This window comes from Zalophus californianus, chromosome 17, assembly GCF_009762305.2.
Source record: "Zalophus californianus isolate mZalCal1 chromosome 17, mZalCal1.pri.v2, whole genome shotgun sequence".
NCBI classification, from domain to species: Eukaryota; Metazoa; Chordata; class Mammalia; order Carnivora; family Otariidae; genus Zalophus; species Zalophus californianus.
Genome location: NC_045611.1, coordinates 49829990 through 49857334, shown reverse-complemented (window position 1 = coordinate 49857334; position 27345 = coordinate 49829990). Strand labels below are relative to the sequence as shown.

The following is a 27345-nucleotide window of genomic DNA, read 5'->3' as shown; positions in this document are numbered from 1 at the left end:
TGCCTTCTGTTCCCCGCCCCGACTTGCGTCACTGCGGCTTCTATCTTTGGCCCATTCATTCCGCTCCCATTACCCAGCATGCCTCTGCCCCATTCATTTCATCTTCATTTCCTGAACTACCCTTAGCCCATTTCTGCCTGTTCACTTCCATCATCCTTCTAACGCTTCTTTAATTAACCATCATGTTTTGGGTCCATTACCCATCATGCCTGCCGGCCCTGTTTCTCTATTATCCCTCTGCCTTTGGCTCATTCATTCGGTTCTATTACCCATAATGCCCTGAGTTATTACATTATTCCTAATTTTGCCTTTGGCCTATTCTTGCCATTTATCCTTTAAACCCGAGTCCCTCAAACTGGATTACTGCCATTTCTATCTTTGTTCCGTTTATTTCCGTCCGTCACCCATTAGACTGCCGTTCCTTGTCATTAACCACCATGCGCTGGGCTCCTCCCACTCTCCTTCCATTATCCATCATTATGTTTTTTGTTTACGCATTTTTGCTTATTATCCCCTCACTTAATTTTTTTACATCTTTGCCGCCCCCCCCTTTTTTTTGCCTGTAACCCATCTTGACTTCTAGCCTACTGATTTCCTTCAGCAATCCGCGCCCTATTTGTTTCCCATCATGTCCCACCCCCATCCCCTTCGCATCCCACAGAAAACACAAGTTGACATCCGGTCAAAGTATAAACTCAGATTTTGTAGGAAATGCTGTATTACAAAAACAGTATTATATCCCCAGCCTCCAACCTCCCCCCACCCCCTGCTGGGAGATGTCTGGGTCCCATCCCACTGGGCAGGAGTAAAAGGACTCAGTAGCTTCAAAGTAACAGCAAATTCTTCTTCCAAGGCTGGGGCCGGAAAGGCACACCGCATGAGGCTTACCCCATCTAGTCCTGGGCTGGGGCTTAATTCCCTGTAGACAGGAACTGGGGTAGTGGGGGCTCAGGGAAGGGTCTGGACCCTGAGACTCCTGCCTGCAGGAGGGAGGAGATGGGGAAGCCTTGGGCTGGGGAATCCCTTTCCTCTTGTCTTTGGGGAACAGACAGGGTGGGGAGGGGTGAGTGGGGCTCTGCTGCCTGGAGGGCTCAGGTCTGAGCAGCAGGGTACCCCCGACACCTACCCCAGCAGAACTATTGGGATTTTACTGCCCGAGGACAACTCGGAGGTCTGGGATTTTCTCTGGGATTTGGGGGGAGTCCGGAGATGATGGGACATGAGAGGTATGATCTAAGGTCACAGTCTTAGAGGAGTCCTTGGGTCAGAGGTTGTGCAGGAACATACTCCCCCACCCCCATGTGAGATAAGGTTACCAGGTTTCTGTTGTCATGGCCGGTTTCTCTGGGTCAGAGATCATGGATTAGAGATCATAGTGGAGCCACCAAGGCAGAAGTCACAGATGAGATGCATTTTTGTGTGTTAACTGACCGTGGCCTGGCCAGAGGTCAGGGGGCACTAGATCCCGGGCAGAAAGTGGAGGGATCAGAAAGTGAGAGGTGAGAGGCCAGGGCCATGGCAGCTCACACATACATGGCTCGGGACATGACAAAGCCTTTGCTCTGGTAGGAATCAGAGGGGCTGGAGTAGGACAGGGCATCATAGATGGGGTTGATCTTATCTAGATAGTCTTCCTCCTCCTCTTCCTCGTCCTCTAAGTCCAGGGAAGCGCCCTCCACAACAGGTGGCCCTGGAGGCACCAGGATGGGGGACCCCGGACCCGTGGCCCCCAGGAGCAGGGGCCCCGAGCGCTCTTCCAAGGTGGGCAGCTCATGATATCGAGGCATATCCTGGGGGCAGGGAGGGAAAAAGAGCCCAAGGTCATCTCCTGTGCATTACACAGGATCCCGATCTGCCCCTTCAGCCCCAAATCCTGACCATCTCCTTATGCCAAACCAGACCCGACCTCATCCCTTGTTGGCCTGGGTGGAAACTGCACTAGAGCAATGATATGGCTTGTCTCCAGCTCAAAGCCCAGAGCCTGTCAGTCCTGGGCCTCTCCTTTGTCTTTTGATCCCTGACCACAAGCCTTTCTCCATGAACCTTTGACTTCAATCTTGACCTCAACTACTTAACCTTAAGCCCTAAGCCCTAAAGAGCTCCTTGAACCTTGATTTGTCTCAACTTTAATATCTGACCCCTGACATTCAGTAGATCACGGAGGGGAATAACATTCAGTTTTGTCTCATCTCTGGGCACGGTATCTGGCAAATGTAGATGTTCAACCAATCTTCACTAAGTGGCTTTAACCTCATGTCCTTTTGGACTTTTTCAACCATGATCTCCCCCACTGAATCCTAAACACATCTCGGTGCTCTGAGCTCGGACTAGAGATACAGCGCTGGCCTTGAGTTGTGACCTTTAGTGTTTGACCTTTTATGTCAGGAGAGGATCCTTGGCCCTTAAACCCAAACCCTAAACCCACCCCTGCCCTCCCCCGAGTTCTCACCTGCTCAGCACATGAGACGCCAGCATCAAAGTAGGGGGTCTTGAGTGGGCTGTGCTCTGAGGCTCCAAGAGTGAAGAGCTGGGAGGGCTGAAGGGAAGGAAGAGGGGCAGGTCAGGACCCTCTCACAGCTGGCCTCTCCCCACGAGTCCCCCCTCTTAGCCCCGGCCTCAGTGGGGAAAGGTAGGTGTGGAGGTGGGGGCGTCTGGGCTCCGGGGTAAGTGCTTACCATCTCAGGCTCCTTCAGCTTCGCCTTGGGGGTTGGTGGCTTGTATGAGGGAGGCCCCTCCAGACTGTTGGGTAGGAGGTAGGTCAAGTGGAGTCTCAGACCCGAGAAGCCCTCCTATCCAGATGCTCTTCCCTCTACCCGATCTCCCTTTCTGCTGTGTCGTGCCCCCCCCCCCCAGGCCCCCTTGCCCAGCTAACTCCTATTCATCCCATGAATTTCTCTTCTTCCAGGAAGCCTCCCTGATTCTCCAGGAGGATTAGGGACTCCTGATATATGGTTATATCTAGCTGTTCTTCCTTTTTGGGGCACTTACTGAGTTTGTATTTGAAACATTATTTCTGATATCATTCAATAACTATCCCACTGTGAGCAATGTGAGGGAAAAAATGAGATCTGTGTCCTCAGCAGTGTTCTCAGAACTCGCTACGAGGAAGTCAGCAAGTATTTGTTTAAAAAATGAACAAGGGGCGCTTGGGTGGTGCAGTTGGTTAAGCATCCGACTCTTGGTTTCGGCTCGAGTCGTGATCTCGGGGTCATGGGATCAAGCCCTGTGTGGGGGTCTGTGCTTAGTGTGGAGTCTGCTTGGGATTCTCCCTCTCCCTCTGCCCCTCCTGCTTATGCTCTCTCTCTCTCTCAAATAAGTAAATAAATCTTTGTAAAAAAAAAAAAAAGAATGAATAAATGAAAGGCTTTCCTGGCCTTCAAACTATGTTAAAATTCCCTTGTTATACATACCCACAGACCAGAGCATCCTGTATACATCATGATGAGTGTCTACTATGTCTCCAATCCCCAGCTCAGATGTCGCCTCCCCCAGGAAGCCCTCCCTGACCCTCCAGGCTACATCAAGTGCCCCCTCTGGCCTCTCACAGCTCCCTCAGTTTTTCTAGCCCATCTCTGCCACTCTCTAGGGATGGGTCTGTCTCCCAGGAGGGCAGGGCCAGGGCCATCTCAGGCACCACTAGCTCTCAGCACTGGGCTGGGCATAGGAGGCTGAGAGCAAGTTGTTGGTTTAAATTGACTAGATGTTGGGTGCCTGGGTGGCTCAGTTGGTTAAGCGACTGCCTTCGGCTCAGGTCATGATCCTGGAGTTCCAGGATCGAGTCCCACATTGGGCTCCCTGCTCAGCAGGGAGTCTGCGTCTCCCTCTGACCCTCCCCCCTCTCATGTGCTCTCTCTCTCTCATTCACTCTCTCAAATAAATAAATAAAATCGTTAAAAAAATAAGTAAATTGACCAGATGTTAAAGAGAGTGGGTCAGAAACTTCCTTGTGCATCAGAATAACTCAGGGAGCTTGTTATAAGTACAATTTCCAAGCCCTTCTTGTAAAAGTTCTGATTCAGTACGTTTGCTGTAAGCTCGGGAATCTGCATTTTTATTTTTATTTTTTTAATTTTTTTTAAAGATTTTATTTATTTATTTGACAGAGAGAGAGAGACAGCGAGAGGGGGAACACAAGCAGGGGGAGTGGGAGAGGGAGAAGCAGAAGCACAAGCTCCCCACTGAGCAGGGAGCCCGATGCGGGGCTCGATCCCAGGACGCTGGGATCATGACCTGAGCCGAAGGCAGACGCTTAACGACTGAGCCACCCAGGCACCCCAGGAATCTGCATTTTTAACAATTGTCCCTACCCCTGCCACACACACACACACACACACACAGAAACACACACACACACACATACACACTGGGTAGTGTTACTTCAGAATCATTTTGCCCCCCAAATGCTCACATGATGGATGAATTTCAGCAAGTGATTTCAGCTCTCTGGACCTGTTTCCTCTTTGATAAGATGGGTATCATTAGTTCCCTGTGAGAATTTCTGTCTCCATGCTGCACTTATGTGTGTGAACACTTTAAAAATGTTTGTCTCATCATTGCATTCCTAACCTCTAGGGCTTGGCTCTGAGCAGGTACTTTCTGAATACTTGTATCAATGAACGGACGTGAAACTTCATCAAGGTCACCCATGTAAAATGCATTTCGCCAAGCCTGGCACGTAACAAGTGCCCCACACAGAGAAGTGTGGCTAGTTCCCCCTCCCCCCCCCATATCTAGGCTCCTATAAGAGATTTTAGCGGGGCACACGGCCACCTAGAGTAAGGACTACATTTCCCAGCTTCCCCTGAAGCTGGTACACCATGTGACCAGGTTCTGGCCAATGGGAAGTGAGGCGAAGTGACGGGTTCCCTTATAGGACAGCTCACTGCCCTCTATTTGTCTCCCCCCGCCCCCGCAGGAATGGGGGCTCTGAGGCCAGGACAGCTGTATCTGGTTGTCAAGTATGCAGACAGTGCTAGAAGTATGGGGAGCCATCTTGGAATTTGAGTGAAAGGAAAGTTGAGCAACAAGATAGCAGGAGCCTGGGCTCTGATGGCTTCACAGAGCATAGCTATCATACCCACGCGTTACGGGAGACAGAAATAAACTCTCCTCTACACCCCACTTAAGTCAGTTATTTGGGGTCGCTCCCCCTACCCCCGCCCCTTGGGCTCCCCGATTCCGGGACCCCTCCACCCACTTCTCGGGGCCCCTCACTCACTCGTCCTCCTCCTCTGCCCCCTGCAGCCTCTGCTCTTTCCGCTGCTGCCGGCAGATGAGGATGCCTGTGGCGACCACAGCGGTAGCAATGATGGCAGCAATGATGCCCCCAATGATGCCACCCGTGGCCCCCGCGCCTGCTGTGTTGGGGGTCTCTGCAAGAAGAGGGACAGCGTAAGGGGGGTCTCCGGGAGGAAGCCACAGCTCCTTATTCCCTAAGTCATCACCCACCTGCCTACCTCCTCTCCCTAGTCCTTACTGAGGCTTTGTTGGGTGCCAGTGGCGAACAAAACATATAGAGGCCCCCGCTCCCATGGAACATCTGTTCCAGCTGGGCAGAGAGACCTGGAGCACAGAGATGAACACAACAGCTGACATGCCAGGTGGCAGTGAGCGATCGAGGGTAAAAACATAGAGTGGGGACGGTGGTAAGGAAGTGACAGAGCGGGGGACCCCAGGGGTTGTCAGAGAGAGACTTACTATGGGGTGACATCTGAGCAAAGAGCTGAAGGAGCGGGAGGGGGTGAGCCACGAGGAAATGAGAACATTCCAGGCAGAGGAAACAGCCAGTGCAAAAGCCCTGAGGAGGAAGCCTCCTGATACTTTGAAGGACCAGCAAGGAGACCGTGGGGCCAGAGAAGTGGGGGAGAGGAGGGAGAGGAGGGAAGGGAGGGGACGGGGCGGAGCTAAGAGGCACAGAAAGGTGGGTGTTCTGGAATCGGGATCAGAACCCTTCATTCCTCACAGGGAATGGAGTCATCCTGGACAGAGGGTGTGGCTCCTTCAACCCAACAGGAAAAGGAATTGAGAGAAGCTGTGGCCCCCTGGGCCTTTCGGTTGGAGCCCTCCTCGCTCCCTGATGTCACCCGTTTACTTGCCAATTTCCACAATACACTGGGAGCTCCGAGGCGCACGGCCTGGCACACGGTTGGTGATGGCCAGATGTGCAAGGAGGGGCCCAGCGCCAGTGCTCAAGGACCTACCCCGCGCCAGACTGTCCAAATCCCCGCCCCTGCCTGTTGGCGCTTCCCTCCCATTTTGGGGAGGAAGCATGGGGGACCCGAGGGGGGTGATGAGGAAACTGCACTTGTGCAAAAGCCTCACCCACAGGCTCCACTCTCTGTCAGCCCTATTGCTCAGAGGAGGAGATACAGTTGCCCAGAGGAAGAATGTCTGGGTTCCACAACTTCCTGCTCCACAGCCTGGTGGCCTTGGGAGGGCTTCAGAGTTGGGGGGACAACGGTAATTGCCACTCACTCAGTCCACACATAGCCATCCTGACGACATGCCCTGACAGGGGAGGTGGGGGGGGGGGGAGGAGAGGGCTCTGTCTGCCTGAGTCACCTCTGTGTCCCTGGCATAATAAGTGGAAGTCAATTCTGGTGGGAAATGAATGCCCCAAGCCCCACCTGGTGGCTCAGTGCAGGCATCCCGGGTGCCACCCCATGGTGCCCCCCACGACCGCTGCGGGACCAGAGGCAGCTCCACCTGTGTCTTAAGAGAGGGGGCCGTGGAGGGCTCAGGACAGCAGAGGTGACTGGGACGAACCCCGGCCCCCTCCCACTCCCGTCCCTCATTCCCAGGCCTGGGTTTGGGAGATTTTCTAGGGGGCAGCAGGGGGAAGAGACACAGAGCTGCAGCCCTTCCCCCTCTGAATCACTGAAAAACCCCTTGGGATCTGGGCAAGAGGAAGAAGGCTGAGAAACGCCACTGTTCTGTGTCATCAAGATGGGACTCTTCTGGTTCCTTAATACCTCCACCTGCCCTGTATCCTCAGGGCCCAGAGAACAAAGGGGGCCTCCCTCCCTCCCGAGATCCTCAGCAACGGCAGAAGGTCAAGTTTGAGCTTCGCCCCCTCCCCACAAGGGCCCAGGAGTCCAGGTTCCCTATCCCGTTCTGGGGAGCTCTGGGCTCTCAACAGTTTGGCTATCCCCTCCCCCAGAAAGGCAGCCTCAGTCCTGGGACACCCCCCCCACACACACACCCCAAGTCCAACCTTCCCAGCCTCTAAGCCCAGAAGCCAGCGACCCACTTCCTGGGTCGCACTGGCCCTGGGGGTCTCAGGCATCCAGTATGTCTTCGAATGATCCAAGTAGTCAGAGCCCTCCCTCCCCTCCCCTGGCCTCCCACGTCTAGCCCCCAACAGGCTCCCACCCCCTGGGACCTAGCAGTCCCTGTCCCACCCCCCAGTGAGGGGGTCTGATGTATTACAAGACACCCCCGATGTTTTCCTCCAAGGCGTTTATTAACTCCTGAGTGTCACGGGCCGGGGCAGGCCGGAGCCAAAAACAAGTTCTCTGGGATGGGGGGGGGGTCCTCTCTGGGTCCCCATGCAGCCCTGGAGACACAAGTCCAGTGTGTGATTCCAGCCCCCTCCCAATCCCGGGGAAGTGGGAGGGAGCATTTGAGCTCCAGTGTCGTCCAGAAAAACGAGTCCAACCAGTCTGGAACCCTTTGGCTGGCATGGCTGGCTCTGTTTCTGTGTCTGTCTGTCTGTCTCGGGGTCACACGTAAATTGCCCGCCGTGAAATGAGGGAGCCGTCCAGCTGGGACTCCATGTCGTCCTCGAGAGCCTTGGGTGGAGGCAACATGAGACCTTCCTCCGCTTTCTCCTCCTCTTCCTCCTCTTCCTCCTCATCCTTGCCATCTGGCTTCAGGGGACCAGGGGCGCTTGGTGTCCAGAAGACGGGGCCCCCATTCCCAAACACCTGAGTTTTTGGATCGTAGGATCCTCCAAGGCTGTCTCCTCCTCCTCCGCCTCCTCCTCCAGGGCTCTTCCTCCTCCTCCTCACCCTCAGCAAGATGAAGGCCAACGACCCCCCAGCCAGAAGCAGCAGCACCAGCAGTGTCCCCCCCACGGCCCCCCACACCACCGGCCCCACGTCTCGGGGCGAGGCCCGGGGTGTGTCTGAGGAGAGAGAAGGAGGGGATGAGAGAGAGAAGGGGAAACAGGAGTTCAAGAGGCAAATCTGTGGTTGGGGGGGGGCACAGGGCACCACAGGGACAGTGACGGCAAGACTGGGGGGGCGACTCTGGGCAGAAGATGGAGAAGGTGGAGGGTGGGGGAGAAGCCGTCTGTTCTGTGCTACGCACACTGGGCACTTTGTTCTGGGGGAGGGGGGACTGCAGCGGCGGGGGGCGGGGACAGTTTGCCGACCGATGGCCCCCAGATGTGTTTCCTTACACCTGCATGGGGCTTTTCAAAAATTAAACTTGCAAACATTGCAAAAACCAGGCGATTTCATAAAAAAAAAAAAAAAATCCAAGATTCCTTTCAGGGAAAAAGGAACTCAGATCGGGCCACACCGATCTCTCATCTCCACTTGGCGATGGGCAGTAGCTGAGTGAAGACTGGCTGCTTGGGTCGGAACAGGGGTTCCGCCCTTGGCCACCTGGGCCCTGGCCAGGACCCCGTAGGCATCTGAGTTTGCGACCTGCTCGGGATGGGCTGGGGTGGTTTGTCACAAAAGCTCTGAGGTTAGAGTCATGGAATCTTGGGTGGATCCAGCCAGGAAGAGGCAGAGCTGGATTTGGGCTCAAGACTGTCAGATTCCAAAGCCCTTTGGACTTGAGAGAGGGAGGAAAGAAGGGGGGCGGTCCTCCTGATAATCCTCCTACCCCCTTGGAAGGGGCTGGGGGCACCTGGTCCAGGCAATGTGGCCTCCCTCCTGTCTGGGCCATGTCCCCAGTTGTGGAAAACGGGGGCTCATGAGGCCCACTGTCCTGCCCTTTAGGCCAGTGCTCCTGGCAGTGGGCCAGCAGCTGGGAGGGGAGGGGTCTGGGGAAGGTGGAGAAGGAAGCCAGGGAGTGCTTGGGGTCCAGGGGGCGGGGCAGGAGAGAAGAGGGAGGGGGGTCTGGGCCCCACACCCAACAGACATTGAAGCAGTTTGAACCTAGAAGCATTTTATACACGCCCCTTCCCCCACCCCCCGCACCCCCTGCATGCGGACCCTGATGGGGAGAAACGGGGGTGGGGTGGGGTGGGAGGGGGGAGGAGTCCACTTACACCTAAACCCCTCCTCCCCACACCCTGCAGAGGGGCTGGGACCCAAGCTCCTGAGGGCACCTGTTTCTTTTAAGAGTGGTTTTCAAATACAGCCATGACCCCCTGGGCTGTCAAATCCATTTAGTGATTCACAAGGAGCAGTTAAAAAAAAAAAAAAAAGGTAGAATAGAAAAAGTGTCTCCGAAGTAGGAAGGGTAAGTACTATTTTGTGAAACGTTTTTTTCTGTAATATACGTCTACACCGGTACACTGGTTAGAGGCATGACAGTTTTCTTGGTGGGAATGCCCATCAGTGACGTCTGGGAACCTGTTTTGGCGCATGCTGGAATGTTTATCTGCATTTCTGGAGGTGGTATTTTGGAACTGGTGGGTGTGTTCGCCAGTCTGTGGGTCAAAAGTTCTCCGAGTCTCCCTGAGGCGATGTCTAGCCTGTGGCATGACCTGTGTACCTATGGCTTCGCTAATGTGAACCCCAAACCACGTGTCTGCGACCACACGTCTGGGTCTGGGCGTGTGTGGGAATGCGATGAGTCCCTGAGACCCTCCGGATGTGACTCAAGAGGTGGGAGTGAGGGGCGCCTGGGTGGCTCAGTCAGTCAGGCGTCTGCCTTCTGCTAAGGTCATGATCCCAGGGTCCTGGGATCGAGCCCCGCATCGGGCTCCCTGCGGAGGAGGGGTGTCTTTCCACAGGGCTGAGCCTCTCTTGGGGGGGGATTCTGTGTGCTCCACTCCCTGCTGCCCCCCACCCCCCACACACACCAGTTCCTGACAGGGCTAAATATGTGTTCTACAGGGTGAATACTGATGAAGGGCTTAACTTTGAAGCTGGTCTGTTCTTGGAGGGGGTGGTTTCCAGCGGGGGACATCTCTGGGATTTGTGTGTGTTTTAAAGGGTTTTAGGGAGGTATCCATGTGTTTGTGGTTGTGTATCCCTGTGATGACCCTTAGGTGTGGCTGCATCTGTATCTTAGAGGCTCTGCCTCTTTACAGATGCCTCCTGACTCTGCATGGGGAGACCAGTTTCTCAGGTGTGTATCTGGGACAGATGGATTTCCAGTCGGGCATCCCTCCTCTCTGGGTGTGTCTTCAAGGGCGGGGACGGAGTCTTATTCACCATGGCATCCCCAACATCAAGGAGAATGCTCAGCAAAGAGGAACCCTCAACAAATATTTGTCAGATGACGATCCGTTGAAAGCAGCGGGGTTTCTGGAGAGTTTCTGCGGGTGTGCACCTCTGAGGACGTCTTTGCGGTTCTTTGTCAGGATCTGCGTGTGAGTGACGGTTTCTGTGTGTGGAACTGTTGCTGTGCGGGTTCTCCCCCGTGTTGGCATGTCTGCGTGATAGTGTCTCCCCCCAGGGCTGTGTGCGTGTGTGTGTACACGAGTGCAGTACAAGATTATGTCTCAGGAAGGGGATCTGTTTCTGTCTGTCTCTGGCCATGGCGCCCGTCTCCAGGTGTGTATGGGTGTGTCTGTCCTCACACTATGTGCGTTTGTCTTGGGTCACATTTCTGAGGGGGGTCCCACCAAGGCCACTATTCCCGGTGGTGTGTGTTTGCGTTTGCACAGGTGTTCTGCAAGGATGGTGGCTCTGGGCGGGTGTTTCCAAGAACTTTTTTTTTTTTTCAGCTACACGTGACATCTTGGGGGACTCTGGCCAGGTGTCACCTGGCTTTGTTCAGTGCATGTGCCCCTGCTCTCTTGGGGGTGCGTGTTTTGGTGACAGTGGGTCTGAGTGTGCGGGTTGTTTTGGGTGAGTTTCTGTTTTGATTCCGACATGATCTCAAAGCACAGAGTATGTTTCTGGAGATGTGGCATGCACATCTGCCCACTAAGACATGAAAGGGACTCTGTTCCCAGCCCTGGGATCCCCGTGTCTGTGTCTCGGGGCACACAGCCTCCCTCCAGGTGTGTGGGTCTACAGTTGTGATTTCGACCCCATTTATCAGCCAGTGCCACAGGCCTAGTTTGGCTTTGTTCTTTTCCGCTCCTGTCTTGGGGCCCATGTGAGTTTGAGTTCCTATCAGGGAGACTCAGAGAACCTTCAACCCATAAACACATCAGCCGCCATTTCCAAAACACCCCTTCGAGAAACACAAATGTCCCAACTCATGCAAAAACTGATTTCCTGATGTGACTTGACCGGCACTCACTATAGGAAATCAGTATTCAAATGCGTTTGTTTGTGTCTGTCTAGCTGTCTGATGTGTCTCTCCAACTGGAGCCCGGGGCAATGTCCCTGGGTCTCCTCCTGGAGACCCTTTCCACGCCTCTAGTTTCTAGAAAGCCCCCAGCAGAGGCCTCACCCTCCTGACTCTTCCACCGGTCCTACCCTGTCATCCCAATCCGGATCCCACCTGGGGGCGAGAGAGAAGAGCCACACTGACCTCCTTTCTCATCGGCGAGGCGGGTCTGAATCCCTCCCCAGGCCGGCGGCACAGCCTCCCCAACGTGCCCCCCCCCGAGCCCCCAAAGGGAGGAACACTTGGGGAGCTGACCACCTCCAAGACCCGCTCACCTCGCACGAGGACCACCTGCTCAGCGCGACCCGTGCCCACGGCGTTGGTGACCGTGCAGATGAACGTGGTGTTGACCAGTTTGTCCACTGAGTGGATGATCAGCTGGGGGCCCTGGGCTACTGCGGAAGCTGGGAAGATGCCTGCCGTCCTGGAAGGTGTGGGGGTCACCGGAGGGGGAACATCAGGGGAGCACAAGCCTGATCCCCGATGACACAGCCTTCAAAATCCAAGCTCCAGGGACAAAAAACTTAATGCTCAGGACCCGACACTGCTAGCTCTCTCCTTCTGGAGACTCTTGGGTTCAGGTCCCTGGTGCACCTCCCTCAGACCTAGGGGTCCTGCCTCTGGCGCCTCTTCCCTCAGATCCAGGGGTCCAGGCCCCCAGCCCCTGCCTCCCTCAGACCCGGCAATCCTGCCCTCAGCCCCTCCTCCCTCAGACCCAGGGGTCCAAGCCCCCAGCCCCCTCCTCCCTCAGACCCAGGGGTCCTGCCCCCGGAGCCTCCTCCCTCAGACCCAGGAGTCCAGGCCCCCAGCCCCCTCCTCCCTCAGACCCAGGGGTCCAGGCCCCCAGCCCCCTCCTCTCTCAGACTCGGGAGTCCAGGACCACCCCGGACTCACGTGCTCCAGTCATAGCCTGTGGGCTCCGGTTTGCTGCGGACGTCACAGCTCAGGGTGGCCTCGCTGCGGCCGAGGTACCAGTTGTCATCGTAGCCAGAGATGGAGACCTCAGGGGGATCTGGAGGAAATGGGGAGACTCGCTCAGAGACAGGGAGAGTCCCAGAACAGGGGATAGGTCAGCAGAGAGACGGGAGTCCTAAAGAAATGAGGTGGGTCGGCAGGTGGCAGACCCATGGAAACTGGGACAAATCAATTTGGGCTATGCCTGCAGAGGTGAGACAGACACCGTCCAGGGATGCCACCTGGGTCGTGTCGAGGGAGTTATTGTTCAGTGCGGGGAGGGTCTGAGGGGGCCACAAAGATAATGCCTGTTATTTCTGCCACGCCCGGAGCAGATAAAGGAATTGGTTGAACCGCAGGCGCTGCCTGGGGAGCTGGCATGGAGAATGCTGAGTTGGGGGCTGGGGTGTGTTTGGACGGGGCGAAGAAGAGCTGGTTAAGTTACGCTCTGGCCAGGTCCATGGGGTAATATTGGGGGTGTCGATGGAGACAGTTTGTGTAGTTTGCTAATTTCCTTGGCACAAATACTCCCCAGTGGTTGATTTCAAGCTGTCGATATGACTTCACTGGACGTGGCATTGGGACAAAATGCATAAAATTGGCCCTTGTGAACCCATTCCAGGTTACCACTGATGGTGGCAGGAAGGAGAGAGCCTAGCGAAGCTGGTGTAGGCAAGGAGGGGGTACAGGGCATAGACATCGCCCAGGGGAGCAAGGAGAGGATACAGGGCATAGACATCGCCCAGGGGAGCAAGGAGGGGGTACAGGGCATAGATGTTGCCCAGGGGAGCAAGGAGGGGGTCCAGGGTGTAGACGTCGCCCAGGGGAGCCAGTAAAGACAATAGGCAGGAAGGCAGTGCCAAATTTGGCCCAGAGGGCTGATGCAGACAACGCTCAGGTAGAGGGTAGACAGTGCCCTAGAAAAGCCAGTGTAGACAATACTGGGGATGCGCTCACATCCCGACACACTCACAGCGTACAGAGAGGGTGACAGGCAGCAGGATGGGCTCCTCAAAGCTCTCGTGCTCCACCTTGCAGGTGACCTTGACACCATCTGCTCCGCTCAAGGGCACCAAGGTGAATCGGCTGGTGACAGTGACTGTGCCGGGCACAGGCCCTGACATCTGGCTCTCTTTGGCCTCCCCGTCCAGGTGCGAGAACCAGGTGATTCGGGCGGGGGGACGGCCCCCCTCGGAGACACAGCGGGCCACGGGCACAGGTTCCAGGCCGAGCGTGACTTCCTGCGTTTCGGCGTGGTTCTGGGGCTGTGCTGGGGAGAGCAATGGAGGGGGTACGTCACTCCTCACCTGAGGTCCTTCCACGGACACCTCGGCAATGGGGCTGAGCAGGGAGGTCCCGACCACCGGGGCTCAAATCCCACCTCTGCTGCTTAGCAGGTGCCTGGCTTTGGGCAAGCCATTTCCCAGCTCTGTACCTCAGTTTCCTCTTTTGTAAAGTGGGGAGAATTAAAATGCCCACCCCGTAGAGCTGTTGGGCAGATTAAATTGATATAAAGAGCCCTCTGGACAGTGCCTGGCGCTCCCTATGCTAAGTGTGCCCCGTGATATTATTCTGTCTGTTCTCCTCTGCCAGAAAAGCAGAGACAGTGTCCAAAAGCCTGGAAGAGGCTGAAATTTTTTTTTTCCCAAAAAAGCCAAAGCAGAATAATGTAGTTCAAAGGTCCAGCTCAAAAGGCCTTCCACTTCTTTCCCGTAATCACCAGTAGATGGTGGTGCCAGAAGTGGGATAAAGGTTGCGGAGATTCCTAAAGCTGGAAATTTTTTGCCCTTCTCACCCATCTTCCTGGAAACCATGGAAAGATATTGGGAGGGAAACAATACAACGTCCCTAACAACTAACCTGCAATTTTAACCAGACAGTCCCGAGTTTCTGCCTCACGGCTCTGGCTACCTTGTGGACCTCTCTGGGTTTCTCCTGAGCTCATCGATGTGGTACAGCCCGCCCCTCCTTCCCTCCCTTCCCCCCCCTTCTGCCCTGACTGCCAGAGCCTCTCTTGGGCCTCCCCACATCCTCCCTAGTCGCCCACCCATCTGTCCTCTGACCGCTCTGGGCACATGCACGCCCCTCTCAGTCCCTGCTCCCATCCACTGCAGGGTCTTGGCGACCATGTGCCTGGAGGGCTCTGGCCTCCCTTCTCCTTGGCTTGCGCTTTCTCCTCCTCCAGATCCAGGCTTCACTTCCTCAAGGGAACTTCCCTGACATCTGACTCTCCCTTTTAGGGGCAGTCACGTCACCTGCTCCTCCGTGAAAGCAGAGCTTTGGCCGTTCTGTCCTGTGCTCCTGCCCCAGGAGGTAGCTGGTGGGAGGCAGGTGCCCCATACGTATCTCTTGAACAGAATGCATGATGGCACAGGGAGTGACCTTTGCAAGGGGTGGTGTGGTGGAGATCTGTGCTTTGAATTATGGGAAACAACTGGGGTTTCAGGCTCCGTTAAAAAGGGAAGGCTTTTCCCAGGGACAGTACAGGGTAGGCTACTCAAGCCCTCTGGGGCTGAAAGAGGGAAGATTGTGTCCAGCATGATGTGGCTTCTGGGACGTTGCCGGGGGAAGGTGGGATCCCAGGCAAATGCCCAAGATTTAGAAAGACATAGGATCTTTCTTAAAAACAAAACACCAGGAGGCTTTTTCCCACCCACTCCTCCCCACCCCCACTGCGTCTGCCCTCAGTGAAGTCCAGCTGCCTTGCCTCTCTGCCTAGGAGGCCCTCGCAATCTGTCCCTGTTGGTTTTCCTGCCCCGTTGAGGGGTCACTCAAGCCCTGGCCACCAGCCTCCTTTCCATTCCTGGAACACGCCGAACTCACTCCCACGTCCTGGCTGTTCCATATGCTGTTCCCTCCCTGTGTGCATCCATTCCTCTGCTTGAGGACACGCGTCCACGGGTGACTCCTTACACTTCAGGACTTGACTAAGAGGCTCTTGCTGTCCGTTCTGTCTAGAAGGGACCACCGGGTCGCTTCCTCCAAGGGAGGATCACAACATCCTGGTGTTCCCTTTGTTTGCTAATTTGATTATTCCCTGGCATTACCTCTAACACATTTCCAAAGTTCGACCTCTTCTTGCTACCCCAACTGCCTCCACCTTGGTCTCGTTGCCATTACCTCCTGCCCTGTGGTCCCCGAGCTTCCACCCTTGCCCCCAAGGTGCAGCCAGAAGGAACCTGTGGAAACCAAAGCCAGATCACACTTGTCCCCTGCTCAGAACTTCCCATAGTTCCTGTTCTCTCAGGGCGAAAGCCAAAGTTCTCACGTGGTCCATGAGGCTGCCTGTGATCCGTGGCCCCCAACATCTTCTTGACCTTGCCCCCTCCTACCTTCCCTTTATTCCCAAGTCTCTGGCCACACTGACTTCCTTGCTCTTCCTCAAATGCGCCCTGCCTCAGGGCCTTAGCACTTGCCATTCCCTCTACCCGGAATCCTGTTCCCTTAGATAGCCCTACAGGGCTCCCTCATCTCCTTCTAGTCTTTGTTCAGATTTCACCAGGCCTCCCTAGCCAAAATTGTAACCTGCCCCCCTCCCAGCTTCCACAGCACCTATAACCACCTGACTCCCTCCTATTTTTCTTCCTGATGTTATTTACTCTCTGGTACCCCCTTATTGAGGTATACGCCCCAGTAGGGCAGGGAGCTCTCTCTCACTCACTGCTTTACTCCTAGAGGCTAGAGTAGTGCCTGGCACATAGAAGGTGCTCAATATAATATATTTCTGTATGCCTCGTGGCCTGCTGTGTCCTCAACTTGCAGGACAGAGTCCGACACGCAGTAGGCGCTTAACGGATATTTGCTAGTTGACTCAAGACCACAGGGAAAGTCAATATTACAGCTGAAGCAGAGAGAGAAACGGATCCACAAGGGGGCTCAGCCCCATGACGCCTCTCCCACTACCCTCCCCCCACCCCTGCCACTGCTCACCTATGGCTCTGAGCCAGGTCACCCCCCGACTGGTGCCACTGGGGAAGGTGGCAAACTCGCAGGTATAGTTGCCCTCATCCTCCACTGTCAGTCCCCGGAGGGCCAGCGTGGCATCCCGCAGCTCCATTTCCGTGCCCTGCCTGGTCCCGGGGCTCTGCCCGGCAGTGACAAAGGACAATCGCTCTTCGCCAGGCTTTGGGCCGCGGAAGCTGGGACCGTAGGAAGGGTGGAAGGCGGCCACGCTCTTGCTGACCCCGGCTGCGTCCACGTGCAGCCACGTCACCTGCGAGACTCGGACTTCAGGTCCTGGAGACAGCAGATGGCACGGCAGCTGCACGGTGGCCCCCAGGTGGCCCCGCACCTCGGGTGGCACTCGGACTTGCACATCCTGGGCCCCTGGAGAGAAAGGGGAGAGAGAGCGGTGGGTCGGGGGAGGATCCAGACGCCTCCAGGCCAGGCGGGGCCATCACTGAAGGGCCCCACTGGGAAACGCGGGCCCCAAATGCCCCGCAGGAGGCTTCGTGGGGTCGCCATTCCAGAAGGGCCATCCAGAAAACAGATTTTGAGGAAAACTAGGGATATAGGAGTCTGGACTAGATTATGGGCTGCTGTGGAATTTTCGCTAATATTCTTTTCATTTTTTTTTTTTTTAAGATTGTATTTATTTAGGGGCGCCTGGGTGGCTCGGTCGGTTAAGCATCTGCCTTTGGCTCGGGTCACAATCCCGGGGTCCTGGGATCGAGCCCCACGTCGGGGTCCTGGGATCGAGCCCCGCGTCGGGCTCCCTGCTCGGCAGGAAGCCTGCTTCTCCCTCTCCCACTCCCCCTGCTTGTGTTCCCTCTCTTGCTGTGTCTCCCTCTGTCAAATAAATAAATAAAATCTTAAATAAAAAAAAAGACTGTACTTATTTATTTGACACGGAGTGAGCCAGAGAGCAAGCACAAGCAGGGGGAACGGCAGGCAGAGGGAGAAGCAGGCTCCTCGCTGAGCAGGGAGCCCAACATGGGGCTCGATCCCAAGACCCTGGGATCATGACCTGAGCCGAAGGCAGCCACTTAAGCGACTGAGCCACCCAGGCATCTTAGAATTTTTCACTAACATTCTTAAGCATGGTGATTCAATTGTAGGCATGCAGCATTCCTGTGTCTCAGAAGATACAGGGCTGCACCATCATGTCTGCAACATACTCTCACATGGGTCAGCAAAACCAAAACAAGCTACAGAGAAAGCCATGAAGACAATGTGGCAAAATGTAATCCTATGTGGAGTCTGGCGGGAGAGGGGGAGGCAGGCTCCTGAGCTGTTCTTCCAACGTATACCGACCCGTATGTTTGAAAATTTCCATTATAAAATGTTTGGAGAGAAAAAAAAAAAAGAATCCCCCTCAAAAACAAATCAATAGGAAAATAAATAAGCCTATCACAAAATAAAATTTTAAATATTTACAGTGTGAGGGCAGCCTTCACTTTTATCTGCACAGAATTGTACTTTCTCTCACTTTTCTAGAAAACCTACAGCCCTCTTAAACCATCTTTTTTTTTTCTTTTTTAAGATTTTATTTACTTGGGGGCGCCTGGGTGGCTCAGTTGGTTGAGCGACTGCCTTCAGCTCAGGTCATGATCCTGGAGTCCCGGGATCGAGTCCCACATCGGGCTCCCTGCTCAGCGGGGAGTCTGCTTCTCCCTCTGACCCTCTTCCCTCTCGTGCTTTCTATCTGTCATTCTCTCTCTCTCAAATAAATAAAATCTTTTAAAAAAAAAAAAAAGATTTTATTTACTTGGGAGAGAGCGAGCACAAGGGGGGGTGGAGCAGAGGGAGAGGGAGAAGCAGACTCCCTACTGAGCAGGGAGCCCGACGCGGGGCTCGATCCCAGGACCCTGAGATCATGACTTGTGCTAAAGGCAGACGCTTAACCAGCTGAGCCACCCAGGCGCCCCCACCTTTTTTTTTTTTTTTTGACAGCTTTATTGAGATGTCCTAAGTGTCCAATTCAATGACTTTTTGTATATTCACATGAGTTGCTGCATATAGTGTCCGTCCCTGTAATTAATTTTAGAGCACGTTTATACTTCCCCAAAGAAACCCTGTACCCATTATCAGTACTGACACCGGTGCTTTGTTCTCTTTTTACAGCTGAATAATATCCCATTGTCTGGATGCACCATGTTCCCTTTATCCACTCATCAGTGGACAGACACTGGGGTTCTTCCCACTTTTTGTTGATTATGAATAAAGCTGCTATGAACGTGTGCAGACATATTTTTGTGTGAATGTATATTTTTTTCTCACTTTTTTTAAAAAAGATTTTATTTGTTTAGGAGAGAAAGAGAGAGCATGCACGAGCAGGGGGAAGGGCAGAGGGAGAGAGAGAGGCGGAGAATCTCAAGCAGACTCCCGGCTGAGCGCAGAGATCCCATGACCCTGGGATCACGACCTGAGCTGAAACCAGGAGTTGGACACTTCACCGACTGAGCCACCCAGGCGCCCCTTGTTTTCTCACTTTTAACAGAAACCAGGATGAAGAGGAATGTTGCTCTGTTGCGCAAGGCAGGACAGCGTGGGGACTGAGGGCAGACTGCCTGGGTTCGAATCCTGGCTCCGCCATGCACTGCCTATGTGACTTGGGGCAAGTCACTTAACCTCTCTGTACTGTGGTTTCCTCAGCTATAAAATGAGGATAATCATAGGGCCCACTTCCGAGGGGTTGTTATAAAGATGAAAGACTATTTGTGGAGCACTTAGCACAGGGGCCCCAGGAAATAGGAGATCAGGGTTTGTTAAATAAAGGCCGGCCAGGTAAGTATAATTACAAGTGGCTCTTGACATTCAGCCTCGAGGTGGGTCAAGGGCACATGCCCTGTCGCAAGGGGTGCCAACGGCTGCCCAGCTGTCTTTGGCCAAGGTGGGGGGAGGGGAGCGGGTGCGGCCACCAGGCCCCATACAGGAAACCCAGGATGCATTAACAGGAGACCCTAATGAGAGGGTCCCCGGCAGAAGGCCGTCCCACCAGAGGGGCCAGTCCCAGAAACTTTTGGAAAGAAGCCATTGGTCAAGACCACTGCGTAATAGATATACCACCTCATGGTATCGCCACACATGTCCCCAGACAGCCCAAGAGTTAACATTTTGGGAAAGGGGCCATCTTCCCTTTGAACCGGCCATGCTGCAGAGTGGGTTGTCACGGGCTTCCTGCTGGCTCAGTCCCTCTCCAGGTGGGTGACCATATTTCTGAGCCTAACTTCCTCCATCTGTAAAATGGGGATGTTCAAGGTACCCTCCAGGGCCCCCTGTGAGAGTTCCATGGAATGATTTGCTCCCATCAGTGCTTGGCAGGGCCTGGCACCGGTGAGTCAAATAGGCCGGTAGCCACCCGCCGCAGCCCAAATCCAGCTTTGCTTGTATTTACTTTTGGCCCACAGAGCATTGTTTCAAACATGAACTAGCACTCAACAATCTACTAACCCACCGTGGGGTCTGGCGATTAAAGGTCAGACAAAAATCAGGATGTGGGGCTCCTGGGGGTCCCCAGTTGGGTGGAGTGAAGGAAAGGCTGCTTCTTCCTTCAGGGGCCAGCACCCTTGCCCCACCTGGCCTCCAAAGGCACTGAGTGTGGGACAAGGGTCCCCAAAGACTCTGCCCCTTTCTAGCTGGGTGAGGAGGGACGGGCGCTCTGTCAGGAGAAACCATCCGGCCTCGTGAGCTCTGGAGAGAGCCAAGTAGGGTGGGGCCAAGGAGTTAGGTTCTCCCCTTTGAGGCAAGTGGGAGCCACTGAGGGTTCCTCAGCTGAAGAATGACTAGGCTTAAAGCAAGGGAACCTGAAGGGCAGGTGGAGCTGGACGGAAACCTGGCCAGCCAGCAAAAAGTCCTGACAAGGGCTCAAGAGAAGAACCTAGAGGTTAAGATGGAGACTGGTTAGAGGGCAGGAGATTGACTGCTTCTTCTTCTTCTTCTTTTTTTTTTTTTTTTAAGATTTTGTTTATTTATTTGACAGAGAGACACAGCGAGAGAGGGAACACAAGCAGGGGGAGTGGGAGAGGGAGAAGCAGGCTCCCCGTGGAGCAGGGAGCCCGACATGGGGCTCGATCCCAGGACCCTGGGATCATGACCTGAGCCGAAGGCAGACACTTAACGACTGAGCCACCCAGGCGCCCCCAGGAGGTTGACTTCTTGAGGGGGGCTTAGAACTGAAAGGGATTTAGTGGTGGGGGGCAGGGAGGAAGTGGAATCTGCTCCCATCCCACACGGGTCCATGCAAGAAACAGTGACTCAGCAGAGGTCCTGGGTGCTAGAGGGTCGGCCCGAGGACAGGATGCCTGTCTTGTTCCCTGCTGTACCCCCAGAGCCTACAGCAGGGTCTCGCCTGTAGTAAGTGCTCAATAAACACCACCGAACGGGGGCGCCTGGGTGGCTCAGTCGGTTAAGCATCTGACTCTTGATTTGGGCTCAGGTCATGATCTTAGGGTTGTGAGATTGAGCCCCGTGTTAGGCTCAGCGCTCAGCAAGGAGTCTGCTTGAGATTCTTTCCCTCTGCCCCTGCACGCGCGCGCTGTCTCTCAAATAAATAAATCTTTAAGAAATATACACCACCAAATTAGTATCTGGCCCTGTGCCGGGTGCGGGTGCTGCAGAAGCGACAGGACAAGTCAGAGGCTTGTTCTCCAAGAGCTGACAATGTGGTGGGGAGACAAATGTCACACCAATAGGCATCATCAAGGATGCCAGGAAAACCGAAGGGGGCGGAGGGTGGGTGGGGGTAAGAACCCAGAGCCAAGGCCTGACCCATCTGAGGCAGGCTGGGAGGGCTTCCTGAAGGAGACTTAATTCCTTTTCCAGGGAACCTGAGCTCAGGCCCACGGAGCCACACCCCCAACTCTGGGTCCCTGTGTCCCTTCGGGGACTCAGATTTACCATTCTGAGGAAGCCCTTGTGATTGCAGGATGCCTGTTATCTTCTGAGGGAGGCAGCTCTCCCAGATCTAGGGTCATGTCTCAGCACTGCCTGCTTCAGAGGATTAAAAAAGCCCATGCTTAGGGGGTCTGGGTGGCTCAGTTGGTTGTGTCTGCCTTTGGCTCAGGTCATGATCTCAGGGTCCTGGGACTGAGTTCTGCATTGGGCTCCCGGCTCAGAAGGGAGTCGGCTTCTCCCTCTGCCTTCCGCTCCCCCTGCTTGTGCACTCTCTCTCTCTCAAATAAATCTTAAAGAAAAAAAAAACAGAACAAGACAACCCTCTTGCTTCTTGTGGGGCAGGCTCCTAAGACAGGTCTTTCATCCCCCAATATTCGGCCCCAGAGAGCCCCGCGCCCCTCCCCCTGCACCCCATTTCCTCTGCAGAGCCCTCCTCCCCATTTTCCACCCTGGACTTTCATGACTCCCTGGAGATTCACCAGGGCAGGGATTCTTTGCCCTGTTAGGCTCACAAGCTACGCCCTCGGTATTCACAACAGGGACTGACTCCCAGTGGATGTTCCACATTCGCTGAATCAATGAGGTTCTAAAATCCTCTGGCTTGAAGATCCGTCGCATCCAGTGGCTCTCCTCACTCAGGAAAGAAACTCAAGCCTTTATAGCAAGCCCTTTATAGCAACCCACAACGCCCTGCATGCTCTCCCCCGATCATCCCCGCTCGTCCTTTCTCACCCAGTCTCCCACCCTCTCCCCTGTGCTCTCCCTGCTCCGGCCACACCGGCCCCCACACTGTTCCTCAGACATGCCAGGCAAGCCCCACCTCAGGGCCTTTGCACTTGTTCTCCCATGCTGAAATGCTTTTACCCCACATGTCCCCACGGCTCTCTCCCTCACTTCCTTCAGGTCCTTGCTCGGCTAGGCACCCCCTGACCACCCTAATAATAACAACACCCCACCCCCACCCCAGACCCTGCTTCATTTTCCTCAAGGCACCTGATGTGTCTTCCCCATGAGAACATCAGGGCCCAGGGGCAGGGATCTTTGTCTGTTCACTAATGTGGCGCCGGAGCCTAGAATGGTACCTGGCACACTGTAGGAGCTCCATTAATATGTTGAATGAATGAATGAGATGAAGGTGAGGAACAGCAGTGCACCAGATCACACAGGCTGAGGCTAAGTTACGGGCTTGGGCACCACGGAGAGTTACACCTGAGGGGGGTGGGCAGGGTTAGGTGTGTGCTTCTGAAACAGCCCTCAGAATGGGATGGGGCAGGGACATGGGGGGTGGGGGCTATGAGGAAGAAGGATGAGCCAGATCGGAGGCAAATTCAAAGGTGGATTGGCCGGGACATGAGGCCGACAGGCTGCAGGAGTTAGGGGCACAGGGGTGGGCCGATGCCCAGATGTTCTGTGGGTCAGATGGAGGCACGGGAATCGAAACCAGGGGGATGGCTGGCCTGGAATTAGAATCCTAGTGTCCAGCGTGCTGCTGGGCGGGTGCCGTGCCTGTGCCCTGACCTTGGCTGGGGCGTGGTTGGCACCACAATGGGGGAGAGTATGGCCCTGGGAACAGGGAACTCACTCAGCTTCCCTCATCAGCAAGCCAGACTAGTGACAGCTTCAACGAGGAGTCAGCCAGGTCCCCAGATGCACTTCCTCTCCCTACAGGCCCGGGCCTGTGGGCTTTCTGGTGGCAGAGTAGAGAGGCGTGTGCACCCCAGAGAAGTAGGGGGCTGGGGGCTCGGACTCCTGGGCTCCTGCCTGGCTGGCTCCTCAGGGCTTGGCTCACCCCCTCCTGACCCATAAACACTGTGACCTGCCCTGTAGGGCGTGGCGGGACTTGAGCAGGCCCTGGAAGGCCAACGTGCTTTGAGCACCGGCCCCAGCTGCTGCCTCAGCCACCTTGCCAATTAATTAATTTCATTAATCACAATGCCCACCCCCAGAGCAGACATCCGGGAGCCGGTTTGGGGGGGATGGTGAGCAGCAGCAGCTAGGATATGGGGCGCTCTGGCCGTGCCCAGGATTTCTGCACATGCCTCCCTGTCTCCCCCAATCATCTCTCAGATGGCGGTTATCCCTCCCTTCCCCGGGCTGAGATTTCCCTGCCTTTCTGAGGGGGCTTGACCACCCTGAAGGCCTCGCCTGTGGGGTTTGGTATTTCTGGGGGTGAGTCTCTGGGACTGCTCTTCCCGGCTGAGTCCCTGGGACAGAAAGAAGCGCTCCCACACCCAGTTTACCCGTGCCCCAAAGATGTTTCCGGCCACGAGACTCTCTGGCCTCCCTCTTGCAGGTCCTGTCACTTTGATCTCCTGTGTTTCTCTCTGCATCTGGTTCCTGAGCCCTGAGTCGGTCCCTCTGTGCCTCCAACTCCTAGGGTCTCTGGTCTCTGTCTCCATCCCTTTCGGTCTCTGCTTTCCGTGTCTCTCACGTTCTCTCTAACAGCTTTATTGAGACATAATTCCCGTACCATCCAATCCACCCCTTGGAAGCTCACAGTTCAGTGGCGTCAGTATATTCATATACTACATACTCGGTGGCAGTATATTCACAGATTCGGGCCTTCAGCACACCGCAGCCCATCTCGGAACATTTCCACTATCCCCAGATCGCCCACATCCTTAGCTGTTCTCATATTCTCTTTCCTCTCTGTCTGACATCTGAGAGCCCAGTCTCCCTGGGTCTGGGTCTCATCTCTGGAATCCAGCGCCGTGCATTGACTCCTGGGGTCTCTAATCTTTTGGGGTTTCTGGGGTACATCTCTCAGGGTCTCTGGCCCTGGGACCCCCCTGCCTCCTAGGTCTCCCCATCTCTGCCCATCTCTCCACATCTCTGACATACTGTTCCTATGCCTGGGCCATCTCGTTGGGTCTCCCCCCCCACCCCCCCACCATTTCTCAGCATCGCTGGGACATTAAAAATGTAACAGTGTCCCTGGCGGGGCAGAGGAGCTGGCCAGCGTGCCTAACTCCCTGTCCCTCCTATGTGCGCCACTCCCGGTAGCCCCCACACACTGCTGGCCTTGAGGCTCGCCTGTGCCCTGACCTCCCTGGGTCATGACATCTCCATCACTGATGGCTGGGGGCTTTTGGGCTCCCAGCCCATCACCAAACCTCTAAGTCTCTCTCCTTAGGCAATTCTTGCCTTTATCCTGCTGTCTCTGTCCAGCTCCCTCCCCCGCCTTTCTCTGTCCCTTCTCAGTAGCTTTCTGTCCACCCCTGTGGGCTGTAATTCATTCTCCCCATCTCTCGGTTCCATTCTAGTGTTTGTCTCTGACCCCATCCCTAAATTTCTTTCAGATGCACTCTCCATGGGCTTCTGTCCCCATCCCTGTATCTCTGTCCTCTCTGTGTATCCCTCCCCCCTTCCCCTCCCCCTCCCTGCTCCCGCCTGTGAGCAGACCCACCCCCACTTCGCTGCCCAGTCCCCCTTCCCTAACGCGAAGAGACAGCAGGCCCGCCATCCCTCCCATCCCCCTCCACTACTGTGGGGCTGCCTGGCTGACAAGGATAAGCAGTGAAAGCTGGGGAGGACCCAGCTGGAGGCCCAGGTGGCGCACCCTCAGTCCGCGGAGGCCCGGGAGGGGGAAGGCTGAGGAGCTAGAGGCAGGTAAAGAGAGATGGATGGAAAGGAAAGGGAGAAAGAGCTCTGTGAGAGATGAGAGAGCCAGAGGGGCAGAGACAGGTGAGAAATGAAGAGGGGAGTGATGGGGGGTGGGCAGGGAGGGAGGGAGGGAGGGAGGCAGAGAGAAAAGCAAGGAGCGTAGGCACAAGGATGAGGGGTCAGGAAAGGGGAAGGCCCCCTCCCCAGGTGCTAAGAGCTTTCACATGGGATCAGCGGGAGCTCTGACTCCTCCCAATGGCCCTGCAGCAAAAGGGTTATTCTCTCAGTTTTACAAAGGAGGAAATGGAGGCTCAGAGGCACCCAGTGGAGCACAGCCAAGAAAGGCTCTGAAGTCTGCAGTCCGGCTTTCCTGGGGACTGGCTGTGGACCCTGGGAAAGAAGCTTGCCCTTTTGAAACCTCTGTGTCCCCATCTGCAAAATGGGAACAGGAATAGGATGTGTCTCCCAAGGAGCTCTAGAATCCTCCACGAGATCGTGCATCACGTCAAAGCCTGGCTCAAGGTCAGGTGGGTTTTGAGCATTTCCCTGGAGCGGCAGGTTCTGATCTCATCTCCCTATCTCTGACACCAAGGGAGGCAGTACCCAGCTCTTGAGTAAAGGCTGGGATACAACTCAGAGACATGCTGGGAAAAATAAGGTCAGGGGGGTAAGCAGGGCTCCCCCAAGACACCCCCCCCCCACACCCTCCCCAGCCCCCGCCTACACTTTCTGGGCAAACCCTTGGTAAACTCCAATATCCAGAGTTTCTAGCTGAGAATAAACAGCCCGGTCACCTGCAAGGGGCGGGGCCAGAACCTCCTTCACCTGTTTCCTCCCAGCCCCTCCCTCCTCTGAGAGCTGCGCCCTCCCTCAAGGGGGTTGAGGGGAACAGGAGGGGGCTGGTGGGCAGAACGGAGGGAGGGGCGGGGGATTAGGGCGGCGGCTCCGCGCGTCCCCCTCCCGGCCCCCCCTCGCGGCGGCTCCGAGGACAAGGGCGCGACCAGGGGAAAGATAAGGTCCCGAAACCTGGGAGTCCGGAACCGGGAGCCGGGAGAGCGCCCGCCCCTCCCGCCCGGGTTCAGCTAAAGTGAAACCGGTAAAACTTCCCCAGGGACGTCCCGGCCGACGGCTCACAAGGCAAAGGAAGGGTCCCAGGCCTTGGGACTCAGCCTCTCTTTCGGCCTGGGACACCCCCGACGGAGCTCCAGCTTCCCGACGGAGCCTCTAGTCCTTGATTACATCTAGAAGCCAAGAACGGGGTCCTCCGCCCACATTTTATATCTGGATTTCAGAAGACATTCCAATGTTCACAATTAAATCTGAGGCCCACGGGATAGAGCCTCTTCCACCGCTCCCTCCCCCCCATTTTACCTGGGACCCAGGAGACAGAGCCCCCTGCTCACAATCTGGAACCAAGTTTGAGCCCTGTCTGCTCCCAATTTGACCAGGACCCAGTACACATAGCCCCTAGCCTTCATTCGGCCTGGGACTCAGGAGACGGAGCCCCCAGCCCCTAATTTTTTCTGGAGCCCAGGAGCCAGGCCCCAGCCCCTTGTTTTCTGGGTCCCAAGAATCAGAGCCTTCATCTCCCTGAGGCCCAGGGTTGGAGTCGTTAGGCCCTTACCCAGGTCGCCGGAACTCATCGTTGGCCCTCCGAGGGACCCAAAGTCCGAGCTCCCGGCCCCTCTGGGGGACTTGGACATTTGGCTCCCCGCCCTCAATTCTCCCAAGGCCTCAGACGCCCAGCCCTGGGAGAAGGAAAATGGGGATGGTCTTGTCTCTTCGTCGCGACCCTCCCGCTGGGGAAGGGGGGGGTAAATTCCCCACATGCCTGAGGGGGTAAGCGGAGACGGAACCCTAGATCCGGTTGACAGCTCGGTGCGAGGTGGGGAGGGGGTCGCGAAGACTCGGATTTAACCCTTTTGGTGTTAGAATCTGAGGAAGGGGGAGGGGGAGACCGAGAAGTCCGGTGTAGGCTGGGGAGTTGGGATAAGGAAGGGTGATGGGGGGAGAGGGCTGCAAGAGAGGAAAGGGTCGGAGTCGGTGAGGGCCAGCCAGGAAAAGGGCTCGAGAGAGGAGGCTCGGTGAACCGGGGGCGGAGCGGGGAAGGTGCTCCGACTCGGAAGGTGGGTAAGGGGTTGGGTCCGCGCGGGGGGTGGGCGTCTGCGGTTTCTCACCGGTTTCCCGGAGCAGCAGCAGCAGCAGCAGCGACAGGAGCGGCAGCGTCGGCGACGATCTCGACGGCGGGAGGGCTGCGGCCCGGGCCATGGGGGGGCCCCGGGAGGGACTGGGCCCGGGCGGGGGCCTGCGGGCCACTCCGTGAGCGCCGATCCGCTGGGCGGTCGAGCAGGTGCCTGAGGGGCTCCGGCTCCCGGCCGGTTCCCGCCCGCTCTACTCTCGCGGCTCTGCTCTCGGGGCCGGGCTCTCCCCGCTCGGTGCCCCCGGCCCCAGGCTTCTCTTGGGCAGCTCGGACTCGCTGACGTCACA

The 27345-nt window shown here is 55.8% G+C and overlaps 1 protein-coding gene across 2 annotated transcripts; it reads right to left on the bottom strand.

Annotated features, from left to right (window-relative positions):
• Positions 1–682: 682 nt before the first annotated feature.
• On the bottom strand, positions 683–27345 carry NECTIN2 (nectin cell adhesion molecule 2). 2 transcript variants are annotated; one of them, XM_027619572.1, is made up of 9 exons: positions 27036–27345; positions 16351–16746; positions 13394–13690; positions 12361–12478; positions 11742–11890; positions 5219–5372; positions 2676–2739; positions 2450–2536; positions 683–1790 (listed from the first exon to the last, which is right to left on the bottom strand). In XM_027619572.1, exons 1-9 carry the CDS (start codon positions 27124–27126, stop codon positions 1524–1526), a joined length of 1623 nt encoding a protein of 540 aa, XP_027475373.1. In that variant the 5' UTR covers positions 27127–27345; the 3' UTR covers positions 683–1523. The 2 variants fall into 2 exon arrangements, with proteins under 2 accessions (XP_027475373.1, XP_027475374.1); XM_027619573.2 differs by lacking the exons at positions 683–1790; positions 2450–2536; positions 2676–2739; positions 5219–5372 and adding an exon at positions 7444–8125.

Bases quoted from the DNA above. Each gene is read 5' to 3' on its own strand.
- NECTIN2 (XM_027619572.1), bottom strand. From the start codon at position 27,126: ATGGCCCGGGCCGCAGCCCTCCCGCCGTCGAGATCGTCGCCGACGCTG. The intron at 13,691-16,350 runs GTGAGCAGTGGC...TGCTCTCCCCAG, and splicing joins GACCTGGCTCAGAGCCATAG to CACAGCCCCAGAACCACGCC. The intron at 11,891-12,360 runs GTGAGTCCGGGG...CACACCTTCCAG, and splicing joins ACAGGCTATGACTGGAGCAC to GACGGCAGGCATCTTCCCAG.